Source organism: Sitophilus oryzae, unplaced genomic scaffold (genome assembly GCF_002938485.1).
Source record: "Sitophilus oryzae breed Bouriz unplaced genomic scaffold, Soryzae_2.0 scaffold_980_pilon_pilon, whole genome shotgun sequence".
Taxonomy (NCBI): Eukaryota; Metazoa; Arthropoda; class Insecta; order Coleoptera; family Curculionidae; genus Sitophilus; species Sitophilus oryzae.
Window position 1 is genome coordinate 120,398 of NW_022147617.1, and position 25,501 is coordinate 145,898.

The following is a 25,501-nucleotide window of genomic DNA, read 5'->3' on the forward strand; positions in this document are numbered from 1 at the left end:
TCAATTTCAAATATCTCGAGCTAATATCGAGCTATCTCAAATATTACTTGTAGCTAATTTTATTAAGAGACCTTTTTTACGTAATAAACGTAGTAAATGTATATTTTTTTACTTAGTAATTTTATACAGGTACGGACGAAAAGTTATTACTCTTCAAACCAGTTAAAAAGGTGGCGCCCTCTACAAGCAGGAGTCATATTGACATCAAAATCAAATTTCTCATATTAAAAAACTCCCGGCCACCAAATTTCATCCAAATATTGACGTTACTTCAGAAAATATTTAGAAAAAATCGAAATAAAAATGAAATTTCTACACCCTGTATCTCCAAAACTAAGCATTTTAGGACATACATCTATACGAACTTTTTACTTATTTTTATCTGCAGAATATGCTCCTGAAGTTTCTGCAATACAGTTCGGACCACCCTGTATATCAAGTAAATAAATGCCTTTATTGTCAAAAAATTTTACAATTTGTAGACAAAAGTAAATTAAACAAACAAAAGAGAATACAAAACTAGTATACAAATTACATTGTCAGTCTTATTGTTTAAAATAAACATTTATAAATGTTTACAATGTCAAAGAATAAAAAAATAAAAATAAGATTCAAAAATAATTAGTAAGTTTATAGTAAATATTAGACCGGTGTTTACAAGATCAAATTCGATTATCAAAATATAAGTCATTTACGGCGTAGAAAGCCTTGCCTAGTAAATATGATTTCAATGCTTTGCCAAGCTTTGCGAAATGAAGAAAATGATGTTATGGATTTGCTTTCAAGTGGCAGGTGATTGTGCATTTTTTTCGAGTTATATAATATTGGACTTTTAACTAACTCTGAGCGTGGGGTAGGTAGATAAAGATCTTGCTCCGGCGTTCCTGAGTGGATAAGTGTGAGATGGCCGTTCTTGAGAAGCTGGGCTTACGTATTAGGCAAATGGATTCAAATATAAATAAGGAAGGAAGAGTTAATATTTTTAATTATTTAAAAAAATCCTGGCAATGAGATCTGCTGTTTAGTCCCAGTGAATATCGAACAGCTCTATTCTGGAGCTTGAAAATGCGGTCAAATTGAGTCGCAAAACACGTACCCCAGAATGGAAGGGCATATCTGAGGTGCGACTAAAAAAGTGCATAATAAACAGTTTTAGCCACTAACAAGTTAAGCTCCTTAGAAACAGATGTTAATGCAAAACAGACAGAGCTTATTTTTTTCGACAAAGCGTCGATATTCATGTCCAATTTTAGAGAATTGTCTACAACAAGCCCTAAGAATTTTACAGATTTTACGACGTCAATGGTGGTGTTGCTAAGTACAAAAGGCTGCAGCAAGTTTTTATACGACAAAGCTTTAGTTTTAGAAATGTCAAGAAACTCAGGTGTTTCAAATCGCACCAATATTTAATGGTGATTAAGTCATTTGATATAATCCTATATCACCCATTCTCCTATCCCTGTGCCCTGCACAAACTTATACAGGTCCTTGGTAGGATGGGAGTTCAATTTCTCCGGTTCTAGGCTAGCTTTCCCAAATAAAAAGTGTCGCTGGTGATTCAGAACCTCGCAGTGACATATTATGTGCTCCGTTGTTTCAGGATCTTTATCGCAGAGTCTTCCTTGATGCTTGTTCAGGTAACACTTGACAGTCATGTGTCCTGCCAAGAGGCCTGTTGTAATCCGCACTTTATTCCTGCTAAGAATTAGCAGTTTTGAAAAAAAATTGGATTCGAAATTTCTTAATTTATTTAGAACATCCTGTAGCAACTAACTCTTTAATAATCTTGGTATATGTAATGATATAGATACCTACGCCTTTTTGGAACACTCTGTATTTTATAGAATTAAATTGACTGTGAATATATTTCTATTGGTCCTCTTTATTGCAATATCAGTATATTCTACTGAGCTGAACTTTTTGAAGCGAAGAACTAATTCGATTCACGATACATCTTATACAAAAGTGCAGTGAGAATGAATCGGATTATATTTGAAAAGCTTTTAGTATTTTCCTTTCCTTCAATATATTGTCTCATTTTAATGCTTTTCAATATGAATTTGTCAAAGAACATAAAATATTCCAGTAACGTAGAATATAATAGTAAATGTATGTAGTCCATATTAGGGCATTTATATTTTTAATTATATTTAAAAAGGTTTAACTATAGTTTAGTTGGTGAAAAACATAAAAATCTAAAATTACAGTAAAAATAATGATTTTGCAAAAGTTGTTACAGCAACTACAAGAAATGCAGAACAATGATAAAACTAAAATGATGTGCACTCCCCCGGAAAATCATAACAATGCTATAAAAATCGGACAAGAACTATTCCGAATATATAGCGGAATTACCTCGTAGTTCAATCTTGTAAAAGGCCAATATCGACTATGAAATTCAATACAGAATTAGCAGCGCCTCAAAGGCATTCTGGAAATTAAAAGACAGAGTTTTCTACAGTCATGACTTGAGCACAAAAACGAAACATGCAGTGTACCGAGCAATAATAATCCCCATCACGTTATATGGAAGCGAAACCTGGGTGCCATACCGCCGACACATGAACGCATTAAACAAGTTGCAACAGAGACACCTTAGACAACTGTTAAGAATCAAATAGTTCCACCATGTCTCAAACGTATCGGTCCTTGAAAAAGCACGTGTGTTAAGTTAGCACAACCACTTTAAAAAAAATATATGAAACTATATGGAATAATTGCCGTAAATTAGCCGTAAATTTGCCGTGAAAACGAAAAAATTGCCGCTCTTCGCTAAGTATGTTAAATCGATGGTTGTGCTAAGTTAATATTAAGTTAGCACAACCACCATGGGAAATCAGTGAAAGAACATAGTTAGGAATTTTATAGTATAGCAGGAATTTGCCGTTTTTTTGCCGTTCTTAGATACAATTAAAAAAAATATCCTCCGATCATTCTCTATCCCCCTGCAACAAAAAATGTAACAGCGTCAAGGTCACATATTAAGTTAGCACAACCATTCCAGTAAACGTTAAGTAAAATGTCTAAAATTAGGTGGAACAATTGCCGTAAATTAGCCGTAAATACACCATGCAAACGAAAAATTTGCCGCTCTATTATTTGTTTATAAAATCGATATTCTTTTTAATTAACGTAATCCATAACATTAAATTAGCGTGATTTTTCTTAAAATTCACTAAATGGTATCAATAATGACTTTATAGTACAACAGGAATATGCCGTAAACAAGCCGTGAAATCAAAAAAATTGCCGCTCTTTTATTTCGATTATGACACAAAATACAGGGTGTTCCATTTAAAATAGTAGATGAAAATACAACATTTAATTTTGACTCACCTTGTATATATCAAACAAGATTGCAAATTCTGGGAGACCGAATTTTGAAGAAGACACTATTATTCAGTACTTCCTGTTAATTTTTTTTTTAAATCTTCGAATTTAGAATTTTCAGAGAACTTTAAATAAGCAATAAATTTAGTTTAAAAACGGCTATATTTCAAAAACCATTAGCGGCAAATTTTTCGATTTCACGGCTTATTTACGACATATTCCTTTTGTACTAAAAAGTTATTATTGATCCCATTTAGTGAATTTTAAGAAAATTCGCACTAATTTAACGTTATTATTTACGTTAATTATCGATTTTGTAAACAAATAATAGAGCGGCAAATTTTTCGTTTGCATGGTGTATTTACGGCTAATTTACGGCAATTGTTCCACCTAATTTCAGACATTTTACTAAACGTTTACTGGAATGGTTGTGCTAACTTAATATGTGACCTTGACGCTGTTACATTTTTTGTTGCAGGGGGATAGAGAATGATCGGAGGATATTTTTTTTAATTGTATCTAAGAACGGCAAAAAAACGGCAAATTCCTGCTATGCTATAAAATTCATAACTATGTTCTTTCACTGATTTCCAATGGTGGTTGTGCTAACTTAATATTAACTTATCACAACCATCGATTTAACATACTTAGCGAAGAGCGGCAAATTTTTCGTTTTCACGGCAAATTTACGGCTAATTTACGGCAATTATTCCACATAGTTTCATACATTTTTTTTGAAGTGGTTGTGCTAACTTAACACACGTTGAAAAAGCTAGCTACGAGAGCGCTGAAGTTATGATTACTAAATCCCGCTTAAGGTGGGCTTGTCGCGTATGCAGGATGCAAGAAAACCGCCTACCGAAATCTTTTCTTTACGATGAGCTTCAAACCGGGTGGATAACTCCCAAAGGTACGGCGATAAGCATGCAAAATCAGTGGGAGGAAGCAGCGCACAATAATAGAACACAATGGAGAAGAATTGTAAACTCAGTTAACATCAACAACCAAAAAGTAAAGAGGCAATAAAGTAATGAGATATTTAACTGTCTAGAAGAGAGATAAGGATGTCGGAAGAGACATAATATCACGTATCGGGCTGTTCAGTCACAGAAAAGTTCAGGAAAGAAAACGTTTTATACTATATAATACTCGTCAGCGAGTAATGGCAGTAGTAGTAGTATTGATGCAGGTGATTTAATTGTCTCAATAGCAGGACAGTTATCCTAAAAACATAATAAGACTAACAGCTATTAGAGGTATGTTTTTTTTAGTTTGTATCACTGTTCTTAATAAATAGTTTTAGTATTTGCGTTCATTGTATTTTATGGTATTGTTCTAAATTCACTTCAGGCGTAAACTTTATTAGTTTTTTGATTTATTTTAATATCAAATCTTTAACTAACTGACTAGTGAGTTGATCATTCAGTTCATATGACTTATTATAAAAATCGACAACATTAGTAATATTATAGTGACTGATTTAAATTTCTCGACTGTTTCCTTTTCTTTCACCAGCGAACTAAGGTTCTGTTTTGGTTTTCAACCCACTTAAAATAATAAACGACCTTCACCAGCCAAACCAAACAATTCAAAAAACTTGTAAACCTACAACTGTATCGAGATGACTTTCACTGATCGGAAATTATGAAAATAAAAGGCAAAATCCGATAAATCAAAGCAAAAGTGAAATGTGATACTTGCGTTGGCTCGTTTCCACATCGGAAAATACATTCTTAAAAGAAAGGTGAGACTAACACTGTATATACACATAAATAACATAAATGGAGGATATTTTTATGTTGGTGATCAACCAAAAAGATTCCAAAAATACCTTAATACCATAGAGTATCCTAAGTGGTTTTTGAATTATAACCACGACCATGAGGATATCAATCTAGACGTCCAGGAACCTTCGTATGAGAACTTCTAATCGAGACAATCGACTTATTGTGAATATATCGCTAAGAAACCGCCGTTTGCCAGCTTTTCAAATTAATAATGAATTGCACTTAAGGAATGTACATATTAACTAACAGACACTATAAGAAGAAGAATAAATGAAGCAAATGTTATTCCAAGAAGGCTTGTTTCGGGACCAGAACATACTAGATGTGTACATGACATAACTTTGATATATAACTTTTTTTGGGGAAACCGTGTAGAACTCTATATAATATTAATAATAAATAACGCTGTATTGTACAAAAAGCCAAAATAGCTTCATCAACAACGCATTTACAAAACAAACAAAAGCACAAAAAATATACAAATAATAAAAAATATCATACAATACAAATCAATTCAAAAAAAAATATGTAATTAAAATTACAAATAAAACATACTTGGGCATTACAGAACACAAAAAAGGCGAATCAATAAAATTTTACAATAAGAAAATTGTATAAATGGATATAATCATGTAAGAGTTATAAAATATTAAATACTAGACTTTTAACCAGTGTGTGAGATGATCAAAATTTTAAAATTCAAAAATGTTCATTGATTAAACATCAACAAAAAAGTCGTTCACCGCATATAGGGCTCTCTCCAGTAAATATGATTAAGAGCTTTGCGAAATGCGGGAAAGAATGAAAGCGACTTGATATTCAAAGGCAGATGATTGTACATTTTTTGGCATTATACAGTATTGAGCCTTTAACTAGTTGTGAGCTCGGGGTTGGCAGATAAAGATCGTGCTTCGCATTCCTAAGTGGATAGTTGTGAGGTAGCCTTTCGGGAATAACAGGTATGTGCTTGCGGATTAAGCAAACGGATTCAAAAATAAATAAAGAAGGAAGAGTCAGTATTTTGAAATTTTTAAAGAAATTCTGGCAGTGAGTTCTACTGTTCAGTCTCAATAAATATTCAATAATAATATACAGGGTGATCCGAACTGTATTCCGGAAACTTCGGTAGCATATTCTGCAGAAGAAAATAGGTAAAAAAGGTCGTATAAATTATGTCCTTAAATGCTTAGTTTCGGAGATACAGGGTGTAGAAGTTTCATTTTTATTTCGATGTTTTCCAAATAATTTATGAAGTAACGTAATATTTGGATGACAATTGGTGTCTGGTGTTTTTTAACGTGAGAAAGTTGATTTTCTTGTCAATATAACTCCTACTTATCGAGGGCGCCACCTACATATGTTTTAACTGGTTTAAAGAGTAATAACTTTTCATCCATACCTGTATAAAACTACGGAGTAAAAAAATATACATTCACAACTTTTTTACATAAAAAAGGTCTCTTGGTAAAAATCACTATGAGTAATGGTTCTCGAGATATTTGGAATCGAAATTATCATGTTGACTACGTTAACATGTTGACTAAATAGTTATTAGACTGAAATCATAAATTTCAAATCTTTTTGTGCCAAAAGTTCAAGAGAAACTGTTTAATCATCATTTTTTCGCAGAAAAATTTATGATTAATTTAAAAAAATAAAAATGTATTATTTCAGTCAAATAACTATACTCAACGTGTGCTTATTTTTTGTCAATAATGACATGTATTGACTATTTCCATTCTAAATATCTTGAGAACGGTTGTTCGTAGCGATTTTTACCAAGAGACATTTTTTACGTAGAAAGTCATGAAAATGTATATTTTTTTAGTTAGTAGTTTTATACAGGTACGGACGAAAAGTTATTACTTTTCAAAACAGTCAAAACGCATATAGATGGCGCCCCCTAGAAATAAGAGTCATTTTGACATCAAAATCAAATTTATCGTGTCACAAAACTTCCAGACACCAATTTTCATCCAAATATTGACGTTGCTTCAGAAATTATTTAGAAAAAATCGAAATAAAAATGAAAATTCTACACCCTGTATCTCCGAAACTAAGCATTTTAGGACATACATTTATACGAACTTTTTTACTTATTTTTAACTGCAGAATATGCTGCCGAAGTTTCCGGAATACAGTTCGGACCACCCTGTATAATAATAATATTATAATTTTAGAAAATGCCTTAAATTGACTTACATAAGCTCACAAAAAATTTAACTCAATACAAACAACTTTTCTTCTCCTTGCAAAAACCGCGTCGTATATGACGCGCCACCCTGTATAATTCGATTTCAATCAAAATTTCAATGATTAGAGTATAAGCAGAATAGATATAGCTTATGCATTAGATTCATTTATTTCAATAAATTTACTTTTGAAGAATTAAAAAAAATCAAAAAATTAAGAAGGAATTAATTAAGAATTTACTAAAATTAGTAAAATAAAAAATTAAAAGCAACGACAAAAAATGGGTAAATATTTTAGTATTTCATCTATAAAACACAATACAGAAGGTTTCACATTAATACATTCACAGTAATCGAATTCCGAGGTAAAAGTCTCTACTGGGCGATTAATGATCGAACTACATTATCATCTTTGGCCAAAAGCATACTTCAAAATATATTGGTCTATTAATCTACATAATAGACCAAAATCTTTTGGTCTATTTATTTGTTAAAATAACGCCAATGTCAATTATAATCTCGATTAAACGATTAATGACTCTTACTTAACGAATAATTATTGTTAATTGCGGACTTAAAGAGCGTAACGAAAATGAAAGTTAAAGACTTATTTCTTCCTGTCTCTTGAAACCGCTACACTTTGGGGTTATACAGAAGACATCTAATTCCATTAATAAATTCAATGTATGCATTTTTTACATATTTATACAGGGTGGCGCACCTCATTCGCCTCGGTTGATTATACGAAAACGAAAAGATGTAGAAACAATTTTTTTTATGGGTATATGTAGAGAGGTAATGTGCATAATTTAAAATTATTTTGAAATGTACAGGGTGTGTCAGAACTAAGTTCCATACCAAAGTTATATTTTTTCTTATGAAACACCCGGTATATTATTTCATTTTTGGATTCTTGGACATAAAATAAGGCATTTATTATAGGGGTTTAATATGTTTAAATCTTAATGGTTTAAATGCTTTGGTTTTTGAGATATTGTAACGTGCCAAAATCTCACTAGACTATTTTATTCATTTTTCTCAATTTTTTAACGCTAGTTGATATTATTATTAGCCTGAAATATCGATCAGTTCAATTCAGTAAACCAAGAATAAATAAATCGTACTTACATGTCAACAAAAGTAATTATTCCATCCTTATTTTTAACTAAACATATTTCACATTTAATAACACTTTTTTCTGCAGCACAATACTAGTTCGATTTAATACAATTTAATATTTATTTTAGCCGAAATAGATAAAATAATTCTTTCCGCCGTTAATTCTGGTTATTTACTAAATAACGTAGGTTAGAAATTTTTGAACTGAACCGTCAATTATTTATTAACATTAACTATAGGCAACCCAAAATTTACTTTAATAAACTGATCATATATTTTTGTATATTATTTAATCAACAGTAATTATTGACCCTATTGTCGCTTAGTTAAACTCATTAAATTTATGTTGCTCTATTTTAATTTTTAAGTAAAATTTTCTAAGCATAATTGTCTTAGTAAAGATATCATATCGATCCGGCAAGTGAGTCATGCGCAATATTTCTAGATGGTTGTTATTTATTAATTTTTGAACGTTTTGATAAGCAAATTTCCATGTAACGTTCATTAATCTCGTTTCTTTATTTATTCTATTAATTATATAAATTATTGATATTAACTTTATTTTCCTTTAACATATAACTTTTTCTTCATGTCTTTATTTAGCTCATGGTTGGCAATCCATATTTTATCAAGGGCTCGTGTTTTTATCTGGCTATTTCTTTGTTGCAAAAAAGGTTTTCGTTTTTCTTGGAACTATCTTGGTTTGGTCTGTGGTTTGGTCACTTTATGTTCAGCTAGTGTGAGGTACAGAGGCCCCTCGGTATTTTTGTCAAGTTTTTGATTTTTACCCTTGTGGGGATTTTCGAGTGTGCCTCAAAAACTACTGCAGCACCCTATCTTACCTTTTGTTTTTTTTTTTGAGGGTGCTACAGTTTACCGGTGACGGGATTTTCACCTCAAAAAGCTGACGTGGGTCAACCAAGCAGCCCGCCTTTTTTTTCTTTCTCATCGAGCACCCCATTCCATCTAGGGGAAGAACTAATTTTAACCACCTGAGGATTCGTAGAAAACCCTGAGTTAGCAGGTAAAGCCTATTTTTTTATATATTAATACATTTCTTTCCATTTTTTTTTCTTCTTTAAAAAAACTATCTTTTTTTATGGTATCTCGTACTATGGAGAAACTATATTATTTCTCCGTAGGGTTTTTCGTCTGGGCCGAAGAAGTTTTTTTGTCTGGACCGGAGAAGTTTTTTTGTCTGGACCGAAGAAGTTTTTTTCTTCTGTATTGAAGACTTTTCTCTGAGCCAGTTTTTTTGTTGGAGCAGTTTTTTTGCCGTATCCATTTTGCTTTTCTGGAGGAGTTGACAGTCGACGGTTGACAGTTGACAGCCGACGGTGTCTGCCCAAGTCAGATGTTAATTTAGAAGATTTTGAACTTTTTGGTATCGTACAATTCAATTTTTATTTTTTTCTATTTCACGATTTAAATTTTGATGGTGCCTACAAATACTGACCGTAGATAATTTTTTTTCTTAACATTATAATATAATTAGAATAAATTTTCACATACACAATTCTGTTGATAAAATAATATTTCATTTTTTTTCTCTATTTATTTTTTTTTGTAAATTTAATACTGCTGACATAGTTTCTTTTTGTCTATATTTAAATCTATTCATTTTTTTTAATCGATATCTGAATTTCTTTTTTTGTAACTATTAGTTCATTATTTTATTTATTTAATAATTATATTATTAATTATTAATATTAATGAATTAGCTTGTTATTATTTATTTCATTTATTACTTTGTTAATTAATTTGATATATTATCTGAATTTAGTTGCGCTGATTTATACATATATTTTTTTGTAAATCTTACGTGATCACGAAAGGTACCTAGGTATTTACGTAATTTTGCTACTGGCGTATTTTGATATATTTTTCATAGTGCACAATTTTTTTTATTGATTTATTTAATTTATTAATTGCTATTTGATATTTTCTATTTAGTGTTTCCTATATTTACTTTTTTTTAGAGGGTACTGAAACTAATCAGTTGCTTTATATTTTTATATTTCCTTTGGCCCTACGTCTACTTAATTCTCTGAAATACTGTTTATTTTTTTTTTATTTTATTTATGTATTTGTGGAACTTGTGAGGCCCTAAATATACCTCGGGGGATTTCTGACTTTTTCCGTCTAAAGTCAGTGGCGCTCTTAACCCGCCCCTACTCTCCGAATTTTCTGAGCTAGGGCATAAATTTGTTCGCGACTAGACCCCTGCAAATTCCATAAATATTTATTTTTCTTAATCGCTAACTTAATAATCTTTTTGTTTTCTTCGTATTTTTTTTACTTTTTTTTTCCTAAAATTTTTTCTTCTATTTTTTTTCTAAATTGAAAAGAGCCAAGCTAAGGCCAAACGCGTGACAATATTTAAAGATATTTAAATATGCATGCTATAATAAAAAAAATTGTATACACACTGTACATTACTTTTCAGTACTGTACATTACTTCTAGTTACTTTTAGTTTTTTTTTGAGTTAATTCTTGTGCTGACTTTGAAGCCAGAGGAATAAGCTTTACTAAAAAAAATTATTGCTTCCTTAAATGTATAGAAGGGTATCAAAAATTGCTGGTCTATTTTAAATATTTATTTTACATAAAAACTTCGTTATTTCAAATACAACACTATGTATTTTTTTAAATAAGTCGAAGTAGATTTAGATGCTCTTTCAAACTATATTAGGGTTTCCTATACCTATCTGGCTCAGATTTTGAATAAAAAGATTTTTCAATAAAATGGCAATCAAGATGGCTGGTGTCGCCATGGCAATTTGCTAGTGACAGTTAGTAGCTATTTTCAAAACCTGCATTCGTTTATGGACTTTATTTAAATTTATAACAGTTTACTTTTATTTAATTTACCTACAATAGGTTAATAAGTAAGTATTTATTATTTTATCAAGAAAAATAAAGATGTAGTTCTTTGATTTATATTAGGATGAATTGTAGATATATTGGATTTTTTACAAAAGAAGCATTTAAAGAAAATTCATTTTCTTAACTTCCAACGACAGGTTTCTGCATAGTAGATTTTTCATATACCGCACTATGAGCTCTGCGAAATAGGAAAAGTAGTTTTTCAAAACAATGCTTGTCAAAAAAAATCCTATTTGGATATCTTTGAGCAAAACCCTTCAAGTCAGCCCAAGCAATTGTCCTCACAAAATAAAATCACTAGTAACATTCATTCCTTCCGCCAGCAGATACTGCTTCATTTTTCTTGATAAAATAATAAATACTTACCTATTAAGGTAAATTTAATAGAAATAATCTGTTATAAATTTAAATAAAGTCCATAAACTAATGTCGATTTTGAAAACAGCTGCTAACTGTCACTAGAAAATTGCCATGGCGAAACCAGCCATCTTGATTACAGTTTTATTGAAAAATCGCTTTTTATTCAAAATCTGGGCTAGATAGGTATAGGAAACCCTAATATAGTTTGAAACAGCATTTAAATCTGCTTTGACTTGGTTAAAAAAATACATAGTATTGCATTTGAAATAAGGAAGTTTTTATGTAAAATAAATATTTAAAATAGACCAGCAATTTTTGATGCCCCTGTATACATTTAAGAAAGCAATAAAAATTTTTAATCAACACAAGATATAGGTAATTCTGAAAAGCAATGTACAAGGTGTTGACAAAAAGTTTTATTAAAACATGCAAATTTGAATATCTTTAAATATCTCAAAAACCAAAGCTTTTAAACATATTAAACTCTTACAATAAATGCCTTATTTTATGTCCAAGAATCCAAAAATGAAAAAAAATACCGGGTGTTCCGTAAGAAAAAATATAACTTTGGCATGGATCTTAGTTCTGACACACTCTGTACATTTGAAAATAAATTTAAATTATGCACACTGCCTTCCCACATACCTTTACCCATAAAATATTTTGTTTCTATATTTTTCCGTTTTCATATATATTAACCCCTGTACCACTCTGCGCCACTCTGTATACTAACTTAATCAATATAACGGTTTGTTTGCTTAAAATTTCTCCAAGGAATAAAAAACGGGAAATTATTTTATGTAAATTAACCATCTGTTCATGTCTATATCTATGTACTTCCTGAAAAAAATATGTTACACTATAATTATGTCGAGAAATATCGGTATTTTTCTTGAAAGTTTTATATTACTTATTGACAGTTAGTTACACATTCTAGTTACGTAATTATTTAGGTATGTACAAGCTAATAGGCTTGGTGTATTTCAGTTGATTTCGAAAAATTTCGACCGCAGCACTCAAACGGCAGAAATCAGAAGTTTTGGCTCTTTTTTTAGTTTATTTTCTTAATTGTTATTAAAAATATTGCGTTTATTTCATCAACGAGATCTATGTCGACAAAATATCAAGATACAACTTTTATTTGGCATTAAACGGTATACAGGGTGTTCCTTAATGACATGCTAATATTTAAGGAGGTGATTCTTGGACCTATTCTAAGAAAAAAACTTCATATGAATATATGTCCTAAACATCTTAACTTTTTAGATACAGGGTGGTATAAAAAATTTTTTTTTTTTTTTCAAAATATCTCTTATGATATATTTGATACACGTCTTCCATGAATCAAAATGCTTATTTTGATATACAAAAAAATTTTTTCATTTCTTAATTTCCTTCCAGCCGATGCAGAAATGATTTCCATACAACAGTCACCCCATCATATTTTCAGCGATTTGACCCTGAAATAAACTGACTTTATTTTTTGACAAAAAATGTTTAGAAATTAATGGATAAATCATCCAAACTTTAACATTTCTATTATTATGGTGGGTGGTGTGTCATAATGAAAGTCATTTTGAAACCATTCTATTGATCTGCGAGATCTACACGCTTTTCTTCATTTGAAAAATTCATATTTACAATTTTTGTTTATTTTAATTTACAAAGTTTGGATGTGACAGCCAGGGGGGTGACAGTAAACCGGAAAATTGGAAACAGTTGTGGCGCGGTTCTACCCAGGCAGAAAACATGGCCTTCTAGACTGTCCTAGACAAAAATCTGAATATTTCTATATGATTTCTGTCAATTTCTGCTACGGAACATTTTTATGCACGTCGGCGTCCTGTTCTTTTGTCTTTTGTCTGTGTGTCAGCGTCAGCTCCCGAGGCCTCTGGCAAAGTCGGGCGCCATTTTAATTTTTGCCGTTTAGATTTGATTGGAAGTTTGTTTCTGATATTTCGGCTGAAATGTATAAGTACAAAGATGTTTTTTGGTATAAAGTTCCTTGTTAACACTTTAATAAAGTATATATGATATTAATTACATGAAGAAAATGATGAAATCGACGTTTCTGCGTGTAGTAGGTATGGGCCATATTATATGTAAAAATAGGTAATATATTAACTGTTTTTATATTTTTTTAGCTTTAAACCCAAGGATCTTGGGATATTCTTTGCCAAGGATTTTTCCGTATCTCTACTTTAAAGACTGATCGGTGATTTTGAGCAACTGAAAGCAAGTTATACAAGGTAAATTATGATTATTGAAGTATTATTAGCCTACATTAATTTTCTACAAGATGAACAGATATGCGTAATTACATATTACATAGGTACCTATTATGTATTTTCATAGCAATAATGCTATAAATCTATGTATGTAGATTATTTTTAAAATACAAATGAGGTATTAGATGTATATGTATTATATTTTTTATTCATTTTATTTACATTCAAGTCCTGTTTGATTTAATTCACAAAAGTCTTATGTACCTATATTTATATTTTTTACATATTTTTTTTGATTCCAGGTTTTGTGTGGGTTCCGGTTGCCTTTTTCCTGCTTCCAGTTATTTAGTTTTATGTCCGTGAAGCTGTGAAAACATTTATTTATCTTCAAGTTTCTGTAAGTCAATGCACTGTTACTTTACTAATTCGCTTTAACACAGCATCTCTGATATTATTTAAATATTTGATATTGATACAGTAGTTTATTGGATTATAGCTCTTTAATTGTGTTGATTTGCATATTTACATTGTTCTAAATTCCAAATAAATATTTTTGAGTAATTTTGTTGTATTATTTACTACTAGAAAGAGTAAAAAGTATATTAACCCTACTTAAACCTCCTGAACAGCCCGCCATTAAAAACCGGAAACGGAAATAAATTTCATAAAATTGAAATTGTCATGTCTATGTCATGTCAAATGTCCCAGCCGCCATATCTGAAAATTAGTTACCCAGGCAGCCACGCTGTTTCCATAATTTAACATTGACTTGACACTTCTTCTTGTATTTATTATTTTATGGTGACAGCTACACATTTCTGAGAGCAACGGAGTTTGATCTTGTTTCCATGGATAACTAAGTGGAATTGTTTAAAAATGATAAGAATTGGCTATAACTCAGTAATTTTTCGATGAAAAGATACTATAGCTTATATCACTAAAAAGCTTAAAAAATGGCACTTTGTATGAAGTCATGGCCAACTATGGCTTCCATTTAAAAAAACATATGTTTGTGTCATATGTCAAAAATGGCAGGCTTTAGAAAAAAAACGGAGAACACAGTCTCATTAGGATGTGATTATCTACAACTTTTATCGGAAAACTTTTTGTCTAAAATAGCTTATAATGGAATTAGGGACAATTCTTAAAAAGCCAAAATTTGTTTTTTTCGAAATATCTACTAAGCCATGAATTTTTTCAAAAATCTGAAAGGCGCATATTTATGACCCCACAAAACTGCAATTCTTTCCCCATTTAACCGACTCTCTATCTCCAGTAGTTTCCGAGATACCCATAGAGAACATCGTAGGAAACTCACCCTGTTACAGCAGTTACAGTAACTTTTACCCCCAAAATTTCATTCGAATCACTAAAAGAAAGAAAATTATAATAAATCGAAAAAAATGAAGACATTAACCCCTTGCAGTTGCATGTTGATATAAAAAAAATAAATCTTATTTTTACGTGAGGAATCTGCCCACGAGAAATAGCACATGTTTTTTGAAACACCCTGTCTAAAATAATAAATCTTTGAGAAAGAAAAGGTGCAAAAGTGAATGTCAAATATGAATTTGGTCAATGATTCTCCTCTTAAAATTCTTACAAAACACATTTTTAGTGTCAGTATTTATAAAATTTATCTCCACTAAAAATGGCTGTAAACAGATTCCCAGAAAATTGTTTTATACGCTTTATTTTGGCGCGTAAAACTAATTTATATCCTTTTGTATATTTCTGCTGTGTATAACAAATGGGCATGAGGAAGAAAGAATAAAATTTAAACGGCAATTTTCCTAACGATCTTGTAAATCAGGTTTTTAATTTCCTAATTTCGCACTTTCCTGTGCTCGGATGTTGGGAAAATGAATACCTAACGATGGCCCTATTTTTTAGATTCTTTTACAGCTAAATATCGAGCAGTTTTTACTACGTGCTTGGGACGCTTAATTGCTTTGGTGAAAGTACCTAACAACAAAAATGTAAAAAATGTCAAGATAAAATAGATTGAACTGGGTTTGCAGAGTTTTTTTTCTCACATTTAATAAAAATCTAATTTCCAGTTGTAAGATTACCAATACTCTCTTGGTAATCTTTTATTTATAAGCATATAAAAAGAAACTAAATTTTTTATCTATGAAATATCAGTATTCAATTATCCAATTAACTTCAACCACTTGCTTACTTTTATAGTTATTTTTTATTCAAGACGATAAAATGGTATTTTATCGTCGACCGAAAAGATTAATTCACGAGCGACGAAATCGCGAGTGAATTAATTTCTGGAGACGATAATGCTGTAGCATTTTCATTTTCCAAACGCTACTTTGTTTTATTATAGACGGTTTTTTATTATTGTATCGGTATTCTTTTAACATTTCTACAACGCTTAAATTTCGGAACGCTCTCTATCGAAAATATTGGATCGTACTCTTGTAACAGTCAAATTTCCTCGCAAGGACCTCTGTGTGCTAGCTCATAAATTATCGCAAATAACTGTTATTTTTGCATCATGTTTACTATAATTTTATTGTTAAATATTATTTTATTTAGTATTTTACCATTATGCAACCCGATATACACCGCGCTATAGAGCCACAGAATATTGTCACTGGATGCCGCCCAGCATTAGAATTTTTGTCCATCTCTCTAAATCTTTGGTCATCACTTGTCCCTTGTCACTGTCAGATCAAATCAGATGTTTTTGGATTTATTTATCCTTTGTTTTGGTTATTGAAATTTTATAATTATCAGATAAAATTTCGTAGTTAAATTGGTTATTTTTGATGTGGATCGCAGTGTGCAATTTGTTCATTTAATGGTGGGAATTTGTGAATAAGTTCGTTCATTGACCGGATATGAAATATGACAATGAAAAATATTCTAGAACGTCGTTTTTTATTTATGCCTTTTTGTGAGTTGGACTAGTCGAGATATATAGTTCTCTATCTATATCTTGGAGAGAGATTTCCGGTTGAAATCTGATTTTGTGAAGGAAATCGAATCCTTGCATCACTTCTTGTGTATCCACCGACTGAAGAGTGTCGTCGTGAAGAACTGGCTGCCGTTTCGTGAAGCATTTGAGTGAAGCAGCCGGAGGAACTTCCGAGTAATTTCAAGACTTAGAGGAAGACTGTTTAGATTTAGTTTGGTATTTGTAATCTACCCAGGATTTTGTACTTAGTTTAAGTAAGGGGGATTATGACGTCATACTTTTAGTTTTATTGATTTAAATTTCATTTCACTTTACATCTATTTTCATTTACCTTCAATTACATTTCATTCATTTCTTTTCTTTATATAATAACTTTTTATATATCCTATTTAACTTTTTGATATTTCAATATATTGCTTAAATATTTTTAGTAGTATTATTTACAGTCTAGTCTCATAGTTAAGTTAGAGTCACTTAAGTAAAAATAGTTATAGAATATTTGAAGTTCATGGTAGTTGCACTCAACAGTTCGAGGTTAGTGTTGAAGTCTACTTAATAGTTACATCTTTATTGCCGAGTTCATAGAGTATAATCTCGTGGCGCCCTTTTATTAATATCTTTGAACCCCGACCACCCGGCTGTTAAAATTAAAAAGCTAGTGGCCTCTATGCAACTCATTCAGATTAAGTAAACTTTGTGTTTTATTGAACTTCAAATTAGAAAGGGCGTGGTACCCTGGTGTATCGACAAGAGGGGAAACGTCAAAATGGTCACCTCGGATTTGGCCGTTGCCGAGGTCACCGTGCCATTTTTTGAGAATGAAATTTATTTGGCTGGTATTTTTCACAATATGGGAAATTGGTGGCTGGTATTTTTCACAATATGGGTGATTTTGTTATCCTATAGATGGTTGAAGGTCTCATATAGATTTTGATTGCTTAGATTTTAAAGGATCTATAGTTTTGATTCCAGTTTTTTGATGAGAAGTGTCCAGCCCTTATTTGAGAAGAAATGTTAAATTATTGATTTTGTGCCTTCACAATGAGGTTTTTCTCGGCATTTTTCTCAACGTTTTTCTTTGGATTTTTCTTCAAGTATTTCTAGACGTTTTTCTGCAGTGTTTCTACACTGGTGTCTAGAAGTTTTTCTACCAGTTTTTCTTCGAGTTTTTCAATCACCGAGTTAATCAGTAGCAGCCTGTTCGGTTAGATTTCAGCCCTGCACCCCTCTGAGGAGAAGTTGGATGCAGTGATGTTTTTTTATCATTAAGAAGATCCTTTTTTGGTATAATTTGGTATACAAGGCCAGTATATTTTTTTATAGTGAACTAAAATTTTATTAATTTGATTTTAAATAATCTCTCTCATTAGTGTGTTAAGAAATTAACAATACTTAACATTTTACTTTTAACTGGTTAAGTACTTGCCTTCAGCATTAATTTAACCCTTAAGTTATAAAATTTGACATTTTGTTACATTTTATATTTTTTAACGCTTTAAGTATTTGCCTTCAGCATTGCTTAAATTTTACCTGTATTTGATTATTAAAATAATCATGTTGTATGAATTGATCATTCGGATTTAACATCTATTTATGTTTACCTTTTATATCATTACGATCTTTGACCTGTAAGGGCAATCTTAGGTACAGATTTTAAACTTTTTCCCTTGACTATATATTATAAACAAAAAGGTTCATGAATCTTCGAAATAAGTCAAATAAAACTTAAATATTTATTATTCAGATATAACCAAGACCGTCTCTAAAAGTATTTTTTATATTATAATTGTTTGAATAATATTTGAAAAGACATAATTTGATTTTAAACAAGTTTTAAGATAAAGTTTCTTAAATATAATTTCTGTATATTCATGTATATAACTGCTGTGCCGAATATTTCTAACAAGTAATAAATCTTATTTTTTTGGGTATTTGAATTGTTTCATTGGTTGATCCAGTTTCTCAAAATATTTAATTGCTATACTAATTTTAGTTTCCATTCAATTAATACACTTGTACAAATTTTCTTATTTCATGTTGTACTATCCTTTGTAAAGTATTAGCATCTTTTTGAAATAAGTGGCGCCCTTTGGTATGCAGTGTAAGATATAGGTGGGTATCATTTTTTAGTCAAGTGCAGAAGCAAAAGCTTGTTCCCACTGCCTCCGATATAGTAAAGTTTTTGTCACAATGCAATTTTATCATCGTATATAAAACAATATTTTTTCCATAGCGAGATACGTTTTAAAAAATATTCAGAAATTATTATTTCAAGGAATTTATTACGAGTAGAAAAAATATTGTGCTGGGTTGGCGTTGGTTTTCTATGTAATTTGACAAATAAATAAAGCTGCCTCTTTAGTTGTCAGTTTTGAGTCAATATTTTTTAATTCTCTTTCGTGTCGATTATTGCTGATTGAATTGGAGCCAGAAATGGCTCAAAACGAAATAAGTAAATTACCAACTTATTCAGGCTGAGGCGACAAACGCCATATCCAAACTACTTTCATTTAAATCCCAAATAACTTATGAAAAGGAATACAAAAATTTTCAAAAATGGAAGCAATTAAAAAACGTGCGAGAAGAAATAAAGTTTTTAACCTATCCTCGCTGTTAAAGTATCATTTAATCTACCCTTGCGGTTAAAGTACTATTTTATCTACTATTTTTGATAGATATAAGGCAATTTTAACAGTTGCTATGGAAAAAAATCATTTTTTCCCTTTAATGAAAATTAAAAAAAAAACATTTTTTTGCCTAATATTTTCCCTTATACATCCATAAAAGTAAGGTGATTGTTGTCAGAAGCAAATAAAAACGCAAAGCACAAAGAAAAAAATTATTTAAAATATCCAAATATTTACAACTTTAGTTCAATAGGTACGTCTACAAAAATCATTCTGCTAAAATAACATTATATCCAAGTTATACTTCAAAATTAACAATTACTACCTGATAACAATTACTCAATGAAGTCATAGTGAAGTAAAACCAAAAAGCCTCAAACTTTTTGTATAATATAATTATTTTTTATTTGTTTTTAATTTTTACTTATGTTATGTTTATTTATCATTAGAATAAAAAACGATAGTCATATATTACTAAGTCTACACACACAGCTTAATAACAAATCAAATGTATTAATAATAGATAAAAATTGGGTTGATACATTTCTTCTATGCAGTATTGCCGGATTTTGCATCAAAATTTCAAACCGCACAAGTAAGCCATTACGAAAAATGTTGCATCTATAGAGTTGGAACTTTATTTTTCCCAATTACTTACTCATTTAACTACGGCTGTAATAGATTATATTTAGCTTAGATATATTCTCTTTATTTCAGAAGTATACAAGAAAGTTTTCAAAATAGTTTTTTTTCTGCCACATTTCCCTACACACGTAAAAACCGGCAACACTGTATGCTGGTTTTATTTTGTTTCTCGGTCTGTCAAGCGGTCAGTTATATTTATCTTTGTCGCATGCATTAAAATACAGGCCAACACGCAGTTGAACTGTCCAGGATGGTATATCTTGTGATGTGTACGTTTTTACCTATTTTAAATAGTATATTGTGATTCACAGTATAAAATAAACAGAAGACGGAATTTCGTAAGAAATTTAATTTACAACGGCATAGTAACTTCCACAAACTAGAGCAAATATCGCCAACAGCATTATAAAAATATTTTTTATCAGTCTCCAATGGAAAATTCCCCATCCCTCTTCCAAATCGACAATTGTGTCTAGTAGAGCTGGTACAAAAAATCCCAAGGACGAGAAAAATATTGCTCCTATTAAATCTATCAATCCACCAAGATGTTCTCCACCAGCAATAGCCACACCTAGATATTAAAAGAAACATATTATTATTTGTTAGATAAAAATAATACACTCATCGGCAAAAGTCTTGCACCCCGCAGATAAATTTATTTCTTTGCATACCATGTTGTTGTGGCTATGTGTACAAATACCTTAATATGTGTCTACAAAAAATAAGTCATAAAAGCAATGAAAGAAAACCTTATCGATGGAATGTGTATGGTTTTGCTATTTGCCGTCAAATTTTGTTTCTCAGTTCGAGTTCAATCTTGTAGTAAGTGTTGTGAAAGGTGACAAAAATGCCAGGGCACAAAATTTCTGCCTTCGATAGGGCCCGAGTTATCGCTTTGCATGAAGAAGGTCTCAGCAGGCATCAAATTGCTGTTCGTTTAAATTTAATGCGAAGTACTGTAAGCCGAATTATACAACGGTATATGGACACCGGAAATGTAAGATCTCATCCTAGGTTGGGCCGTACAAGGCTGACGACCATAGAAAATAACCTAACGGTGACGACTGAACGACAGGTTCGCTACTTGGCTCAATTTGCCAGAGGAAATCGGTCAGTTCCAATTCGAGAGCTACGATCTCAGTTTCAACGAAGTTACCACCGAGTGATATCAAGCCGAACCATTTCCAGGCGACTTTCTAATGCTGGATTGCGGCGTAGACGTCCACTGCTAGTCCCTCTATTAACTTTACACCATAGGCAAAGGAGGCTACAGTGGGCTAGAGAATACGAGAACTGGTTATTACCTCAGTGGAGAAACGTAATTTTCACTGACGAAACCAGGATAGGTTTGATCAGTGATGACTATCGTCAGCGAGGGAGGCAGGGAGGCAGCATCGCTTGAATACAGCCCTTGCTGTTACTCCTTATCAAGGAGGAACTGAGATGTTCTGGGGTGGCATCATGTACAATAGGCGAACAGAGCTCATTCATTTTTTATTACAATAGTAAGGGGGTGTAAGACTTTTGCCGATGAGTGTAATTAAAAATTATTTTTGTTTCCAAAAATATTTTGATTTACAGAAAATATGTAAGAGTGGGCAACGCTGTGCCGGTCAAGCTTAATCACGTGACTAAAAGTTTATTTGATATGAACTATAGACGCGTTGATGAAGGAAATTTTGAAAATGTTTGTTTTATCTAAATATGTACTGGTTTATGATATAGGAGAAGTTACTGGGGAAGACATTTGAAAGCATGTTTGTTTACCTGTGATTAACACCAGCATAACCACCCTTAATATTATTTGACTAATATTGTGCTTCTCCTCGGAAATTTTACCCTTCAATTTCCTCCACATAATATCAGCAGGTACAAAAAAGATTAGCATGAATGTAAAGAAGACAGAAACAGATATTGCGGCTTGCACAATTTGGGCTGGACTAAAACAATAATTAAAATTAATATTTGCAGGTTTGCTTCACCTACTCAACCGTAGATGAAGCAAAAAGCAAAGAAAGGTTCTACCACAGAGTAAGTATACTATATGTATACAGATAAAAATCTTATCCCTAATTCGTGGTACGAAAGTTGTTTTTTATGACGATGTGCAAACGAGTCAAATTTCCTGTGCGCAAAAATAAACTCCCGTAAAATAACAATAAACAGCGTAATAGAGAGATATCACTAAACCGAATAGCGTGCATGGACGTTAATAAGGCCAGATGTTATTTCCTTTACGTGAGGTGGTATTAACTCTCTTCATTTATTGTTATGGGATCGGAAAGAATTCTGTTCGCGTCGCGTCCGCTATTTAAACTTAACCTAACTTTGAATTTAAAACTTTGAAATTGTTTTGTTTACTAGGTATTTTAAAACTAAAGGGCTAAAGTGCTTCTTTCCAGTGCTTTATTGTTCAACGTCTGCCAGTGGGTTTAGAGCAACAAGCAACAAATAATTCTCTTAGAAGGGCTAAGTCGTCATCTGCTGTAAACCTAAAGCTTGTTTCATGTAGACGCGAATTGCGAATTGCGGAAAGCGATTCGCCAAAAAATATTCGCAAAATTTGGACCTATTTCATACAGTCACGAATTTTTAGGGACATTTCATTTTTACTCCACTAAAAGTTACCAAAAAAAAATCATAACCTGAGATAACTTAATTTGTTTTTTATTCGTGTTTACGACCTATATTTTATATTTTATAGCATACAATAGCTTACTTCGGGTTTCTCTTATTACCGATTCTGAACCGTCCTAGAACTGTGATGCGTATGCGCAGAAGGAAATATGAAGACATTATTTCATTTGCGCATGCGCTGCAGAGTTCTAGGACGGTTTAGAATCGGTAATAACAAGAACCCGAACAAATCTAATATGAGTTCAAATTTGTTTAATGACTATGAATATTGATTACCATTGTGGGATTGGAACAGAAGGTGTAAAATTGTCATTTACTTATTGTTAAAACGTAGAAGAGAACGGTCATTTGGGACATGTGAAATATTTAAATTTCGTAAGCAACAAGGGTGCTTATCGCAATTTAATTCAAGAAATTAGGACAAAAGATGAGAATAAATTTAGGAATTTTCACAGATTGTCTGTACAGGAGTTTGATAACTTGGTTGAAAAATTGTCACCATATATACAGGGTGTCCCAGAAATGAGTGCAGATATTTTAAGGGGTGGTAGATCTGGTCAAAATAAACATATTTTCTCTTTACCATTTTTAAAATAAATTGAAAATAACCGAGTTATTTAACTTTGAAAATTTAAAAAAATTATCGCAACATTTTGAGAACCGCCGGCAGATATCGCCAACTAAATCCAATTACCCGGATCAAGCCCGGATTTCCCCGGAAGAAAGTATATGTTAAAAGTAAGTCATAAAATCACAACACCTGAGGAGTTTGCCAAATGTAATGCAAAGATGCATTACATTTTTAAGGTTGTGATATTATTACATAAAATAAATTAAAAGTTAAACGTTTAAAAGTTAAAAAAGTTAAATTAAAAAACTAACCTAACATACCAAAAATTACCCAAAAAAGATACTTATGACAGATCGATGTAACTGCGACAGTTCTCTTTTTCGATACACACTTAACTAAAATACACTTCATTGTGCTGCTTTACTTGTACATGCTATTATAAAAACTGCTAAAATAACAGTCCCCATTTTTCACTTAACACATTATTTTCATATAGGCTTCGTCACAATTTGAACTACTGATTTACAAAACACCTTGAAAAGCACACATTACACATTACTTTGAATACCTTTCTGAATGAATAAATGTTGAGAATTATTGTCTCTTGCCGCCACTTTACGAACTACTTTCAATCTAAGAAAATACATGTTTCACTCAACATTTTTAAATACGTATTTTGTTTTTTCGCTATTTTTTCGATGTATTTCGACAATTCCGTCGACAGTCCAACCGTCGGCCAACTCAAACTGCTCACTGTTCCTTTGTCGCGCCGGCGCGTCGAGCTTGCGTCATGCGAGGTTTCAACAATTTCAAATTCAAGACACTTGAAGCAATCAAATTCTTATTAAATTTTAAAAATAAAACAGAAAAGCATGAAAGACAACAAACAAAACACAAATGTATTGATTATTGATAAGGTCACAAAAAAGAAATTTCTAAAATGTTTATCGTAATTCAGAATTCAATATATCGAAAACAGCCCGAAGAATAATCAATTCATTTTTGTTTTGTTTGTTTCCTTTCATGTTTCTCTGTTTTATTTTTAAAATTTAATACGAATTTGATTGCTTCGAATGTCTTGAATTTGAAATTGTAACTACGGCAACGTTGCTTAACATCTTCGTCTGACGCAAGCCCGCCACGACGGCGCGGCTCAAAAGACCAGTTCACACGTGGCACTCTTGGCCGACGAGCGACGGATGGGCTGTCGAAATACATCGAAAAAATAGCGAAAAAACAAAATACGTATTTAAAATTGTTGAGTGAAACATGTATTTTCTTAGATTGAAAGTAGTTCGTAAAGTGGCGATAAGAGACGGTATTCAAAGTAATGTGCGCTTTTCAAGGTGTTTTGTAAATCAGTGGTTCAAATAAAACAGAGAAACATGAAAGAAAACAGACAAAACGGAAATTAATCGATTATTCGTTGGGCTGTTTTCGATATATTGAATTCTAAATTACGATAAACATTTTAGGAATTTCTTTTTTGTGACCTGGTTGTGAATAATATGATGAATCATTTTCGTAAACGTCATAACCATAATGTTTTAGTTAATTTTCGGTGGTTTTTGTTAAGTTTTCATTGAAGTACAAAAAATAATTATTAATGTGTTTTTTTCTATAATAATTATTAATAATGAGCACTGATGCAAGATTAAATTAATTCATAATTTTTCAGTAGAAATTTGTCTATGAATTTATAAATGTAGAACTATGTAGAATGTGGATAACATAGGAGGTTGCAACACTGCAAGGTTTAGATACACAGTAGAGAAATCTCAGGTGAATAAACAAGTGGCACTAAAAAGTTTTTTCAAATTTCCCGGAAAATGCCAAGAAAAATTTTAAATTTTCAACATTTTTTTTCGCCAAAAAAAACTCATAGGCGTGTTTCTGGGGTTGAATTATACTACCAGTTAAAATATTTGCACTTATTTCTGGGACACCCTGTATATCAAAAACATATCTATCATAAACATATGCACGAGAACCCATTTTACCTGGAGAAATCCTTTCAGTTACTTTGTACTTTGTCAGCGTCGTCAAAATAATCGATAACCGATCACAACACCATTCTGCTCAAACGCGAACCTTAAAATCGCGCAAATACTCGCAAAAAGTTGAAAACACTTTAACTTTCCCGCCCCCCAAATTTTAAATCTTGCGAATCGCCAAAATCTTAAAAT

General features: G+C 31.4%; 1 protein-coding gene across 4 annotated transcripts in view; it reads right to left on the reverse strand.

The window, feature by feature from the left end:
- Positions 1-20,437: 20,437 nt before the first annotated feature.
- Positions 20,438-25,501, reverse strand: part of LOC115891292 (proton-coupled amino acid transporter-like protein CG1139) — a 35,123-nt gene continuing 30,059 nt past the window's right edge. For all 4 annotated transcript variants that reach the window (XM_030911734.1, XM_030911737.1, XM_030911738.1 and 1 more), the window contains exons 9-10: positions 21,875-22,047; positions 20,438-20,678 (exon numbers count right to left, since the gene is read on the reverse strand). In XM_030911734.1, coding sequence (XP_030767594.1) covers positions 20,455-20,678; positions 21,875-22,047 — 397 coding nt within the window. In that variant the 3' untranslated portion in view covers positions 20,438-20,454. The remainder of the gene's footprint in view (positions 20,679-21,874; positions 22,048-25,501) is intronic.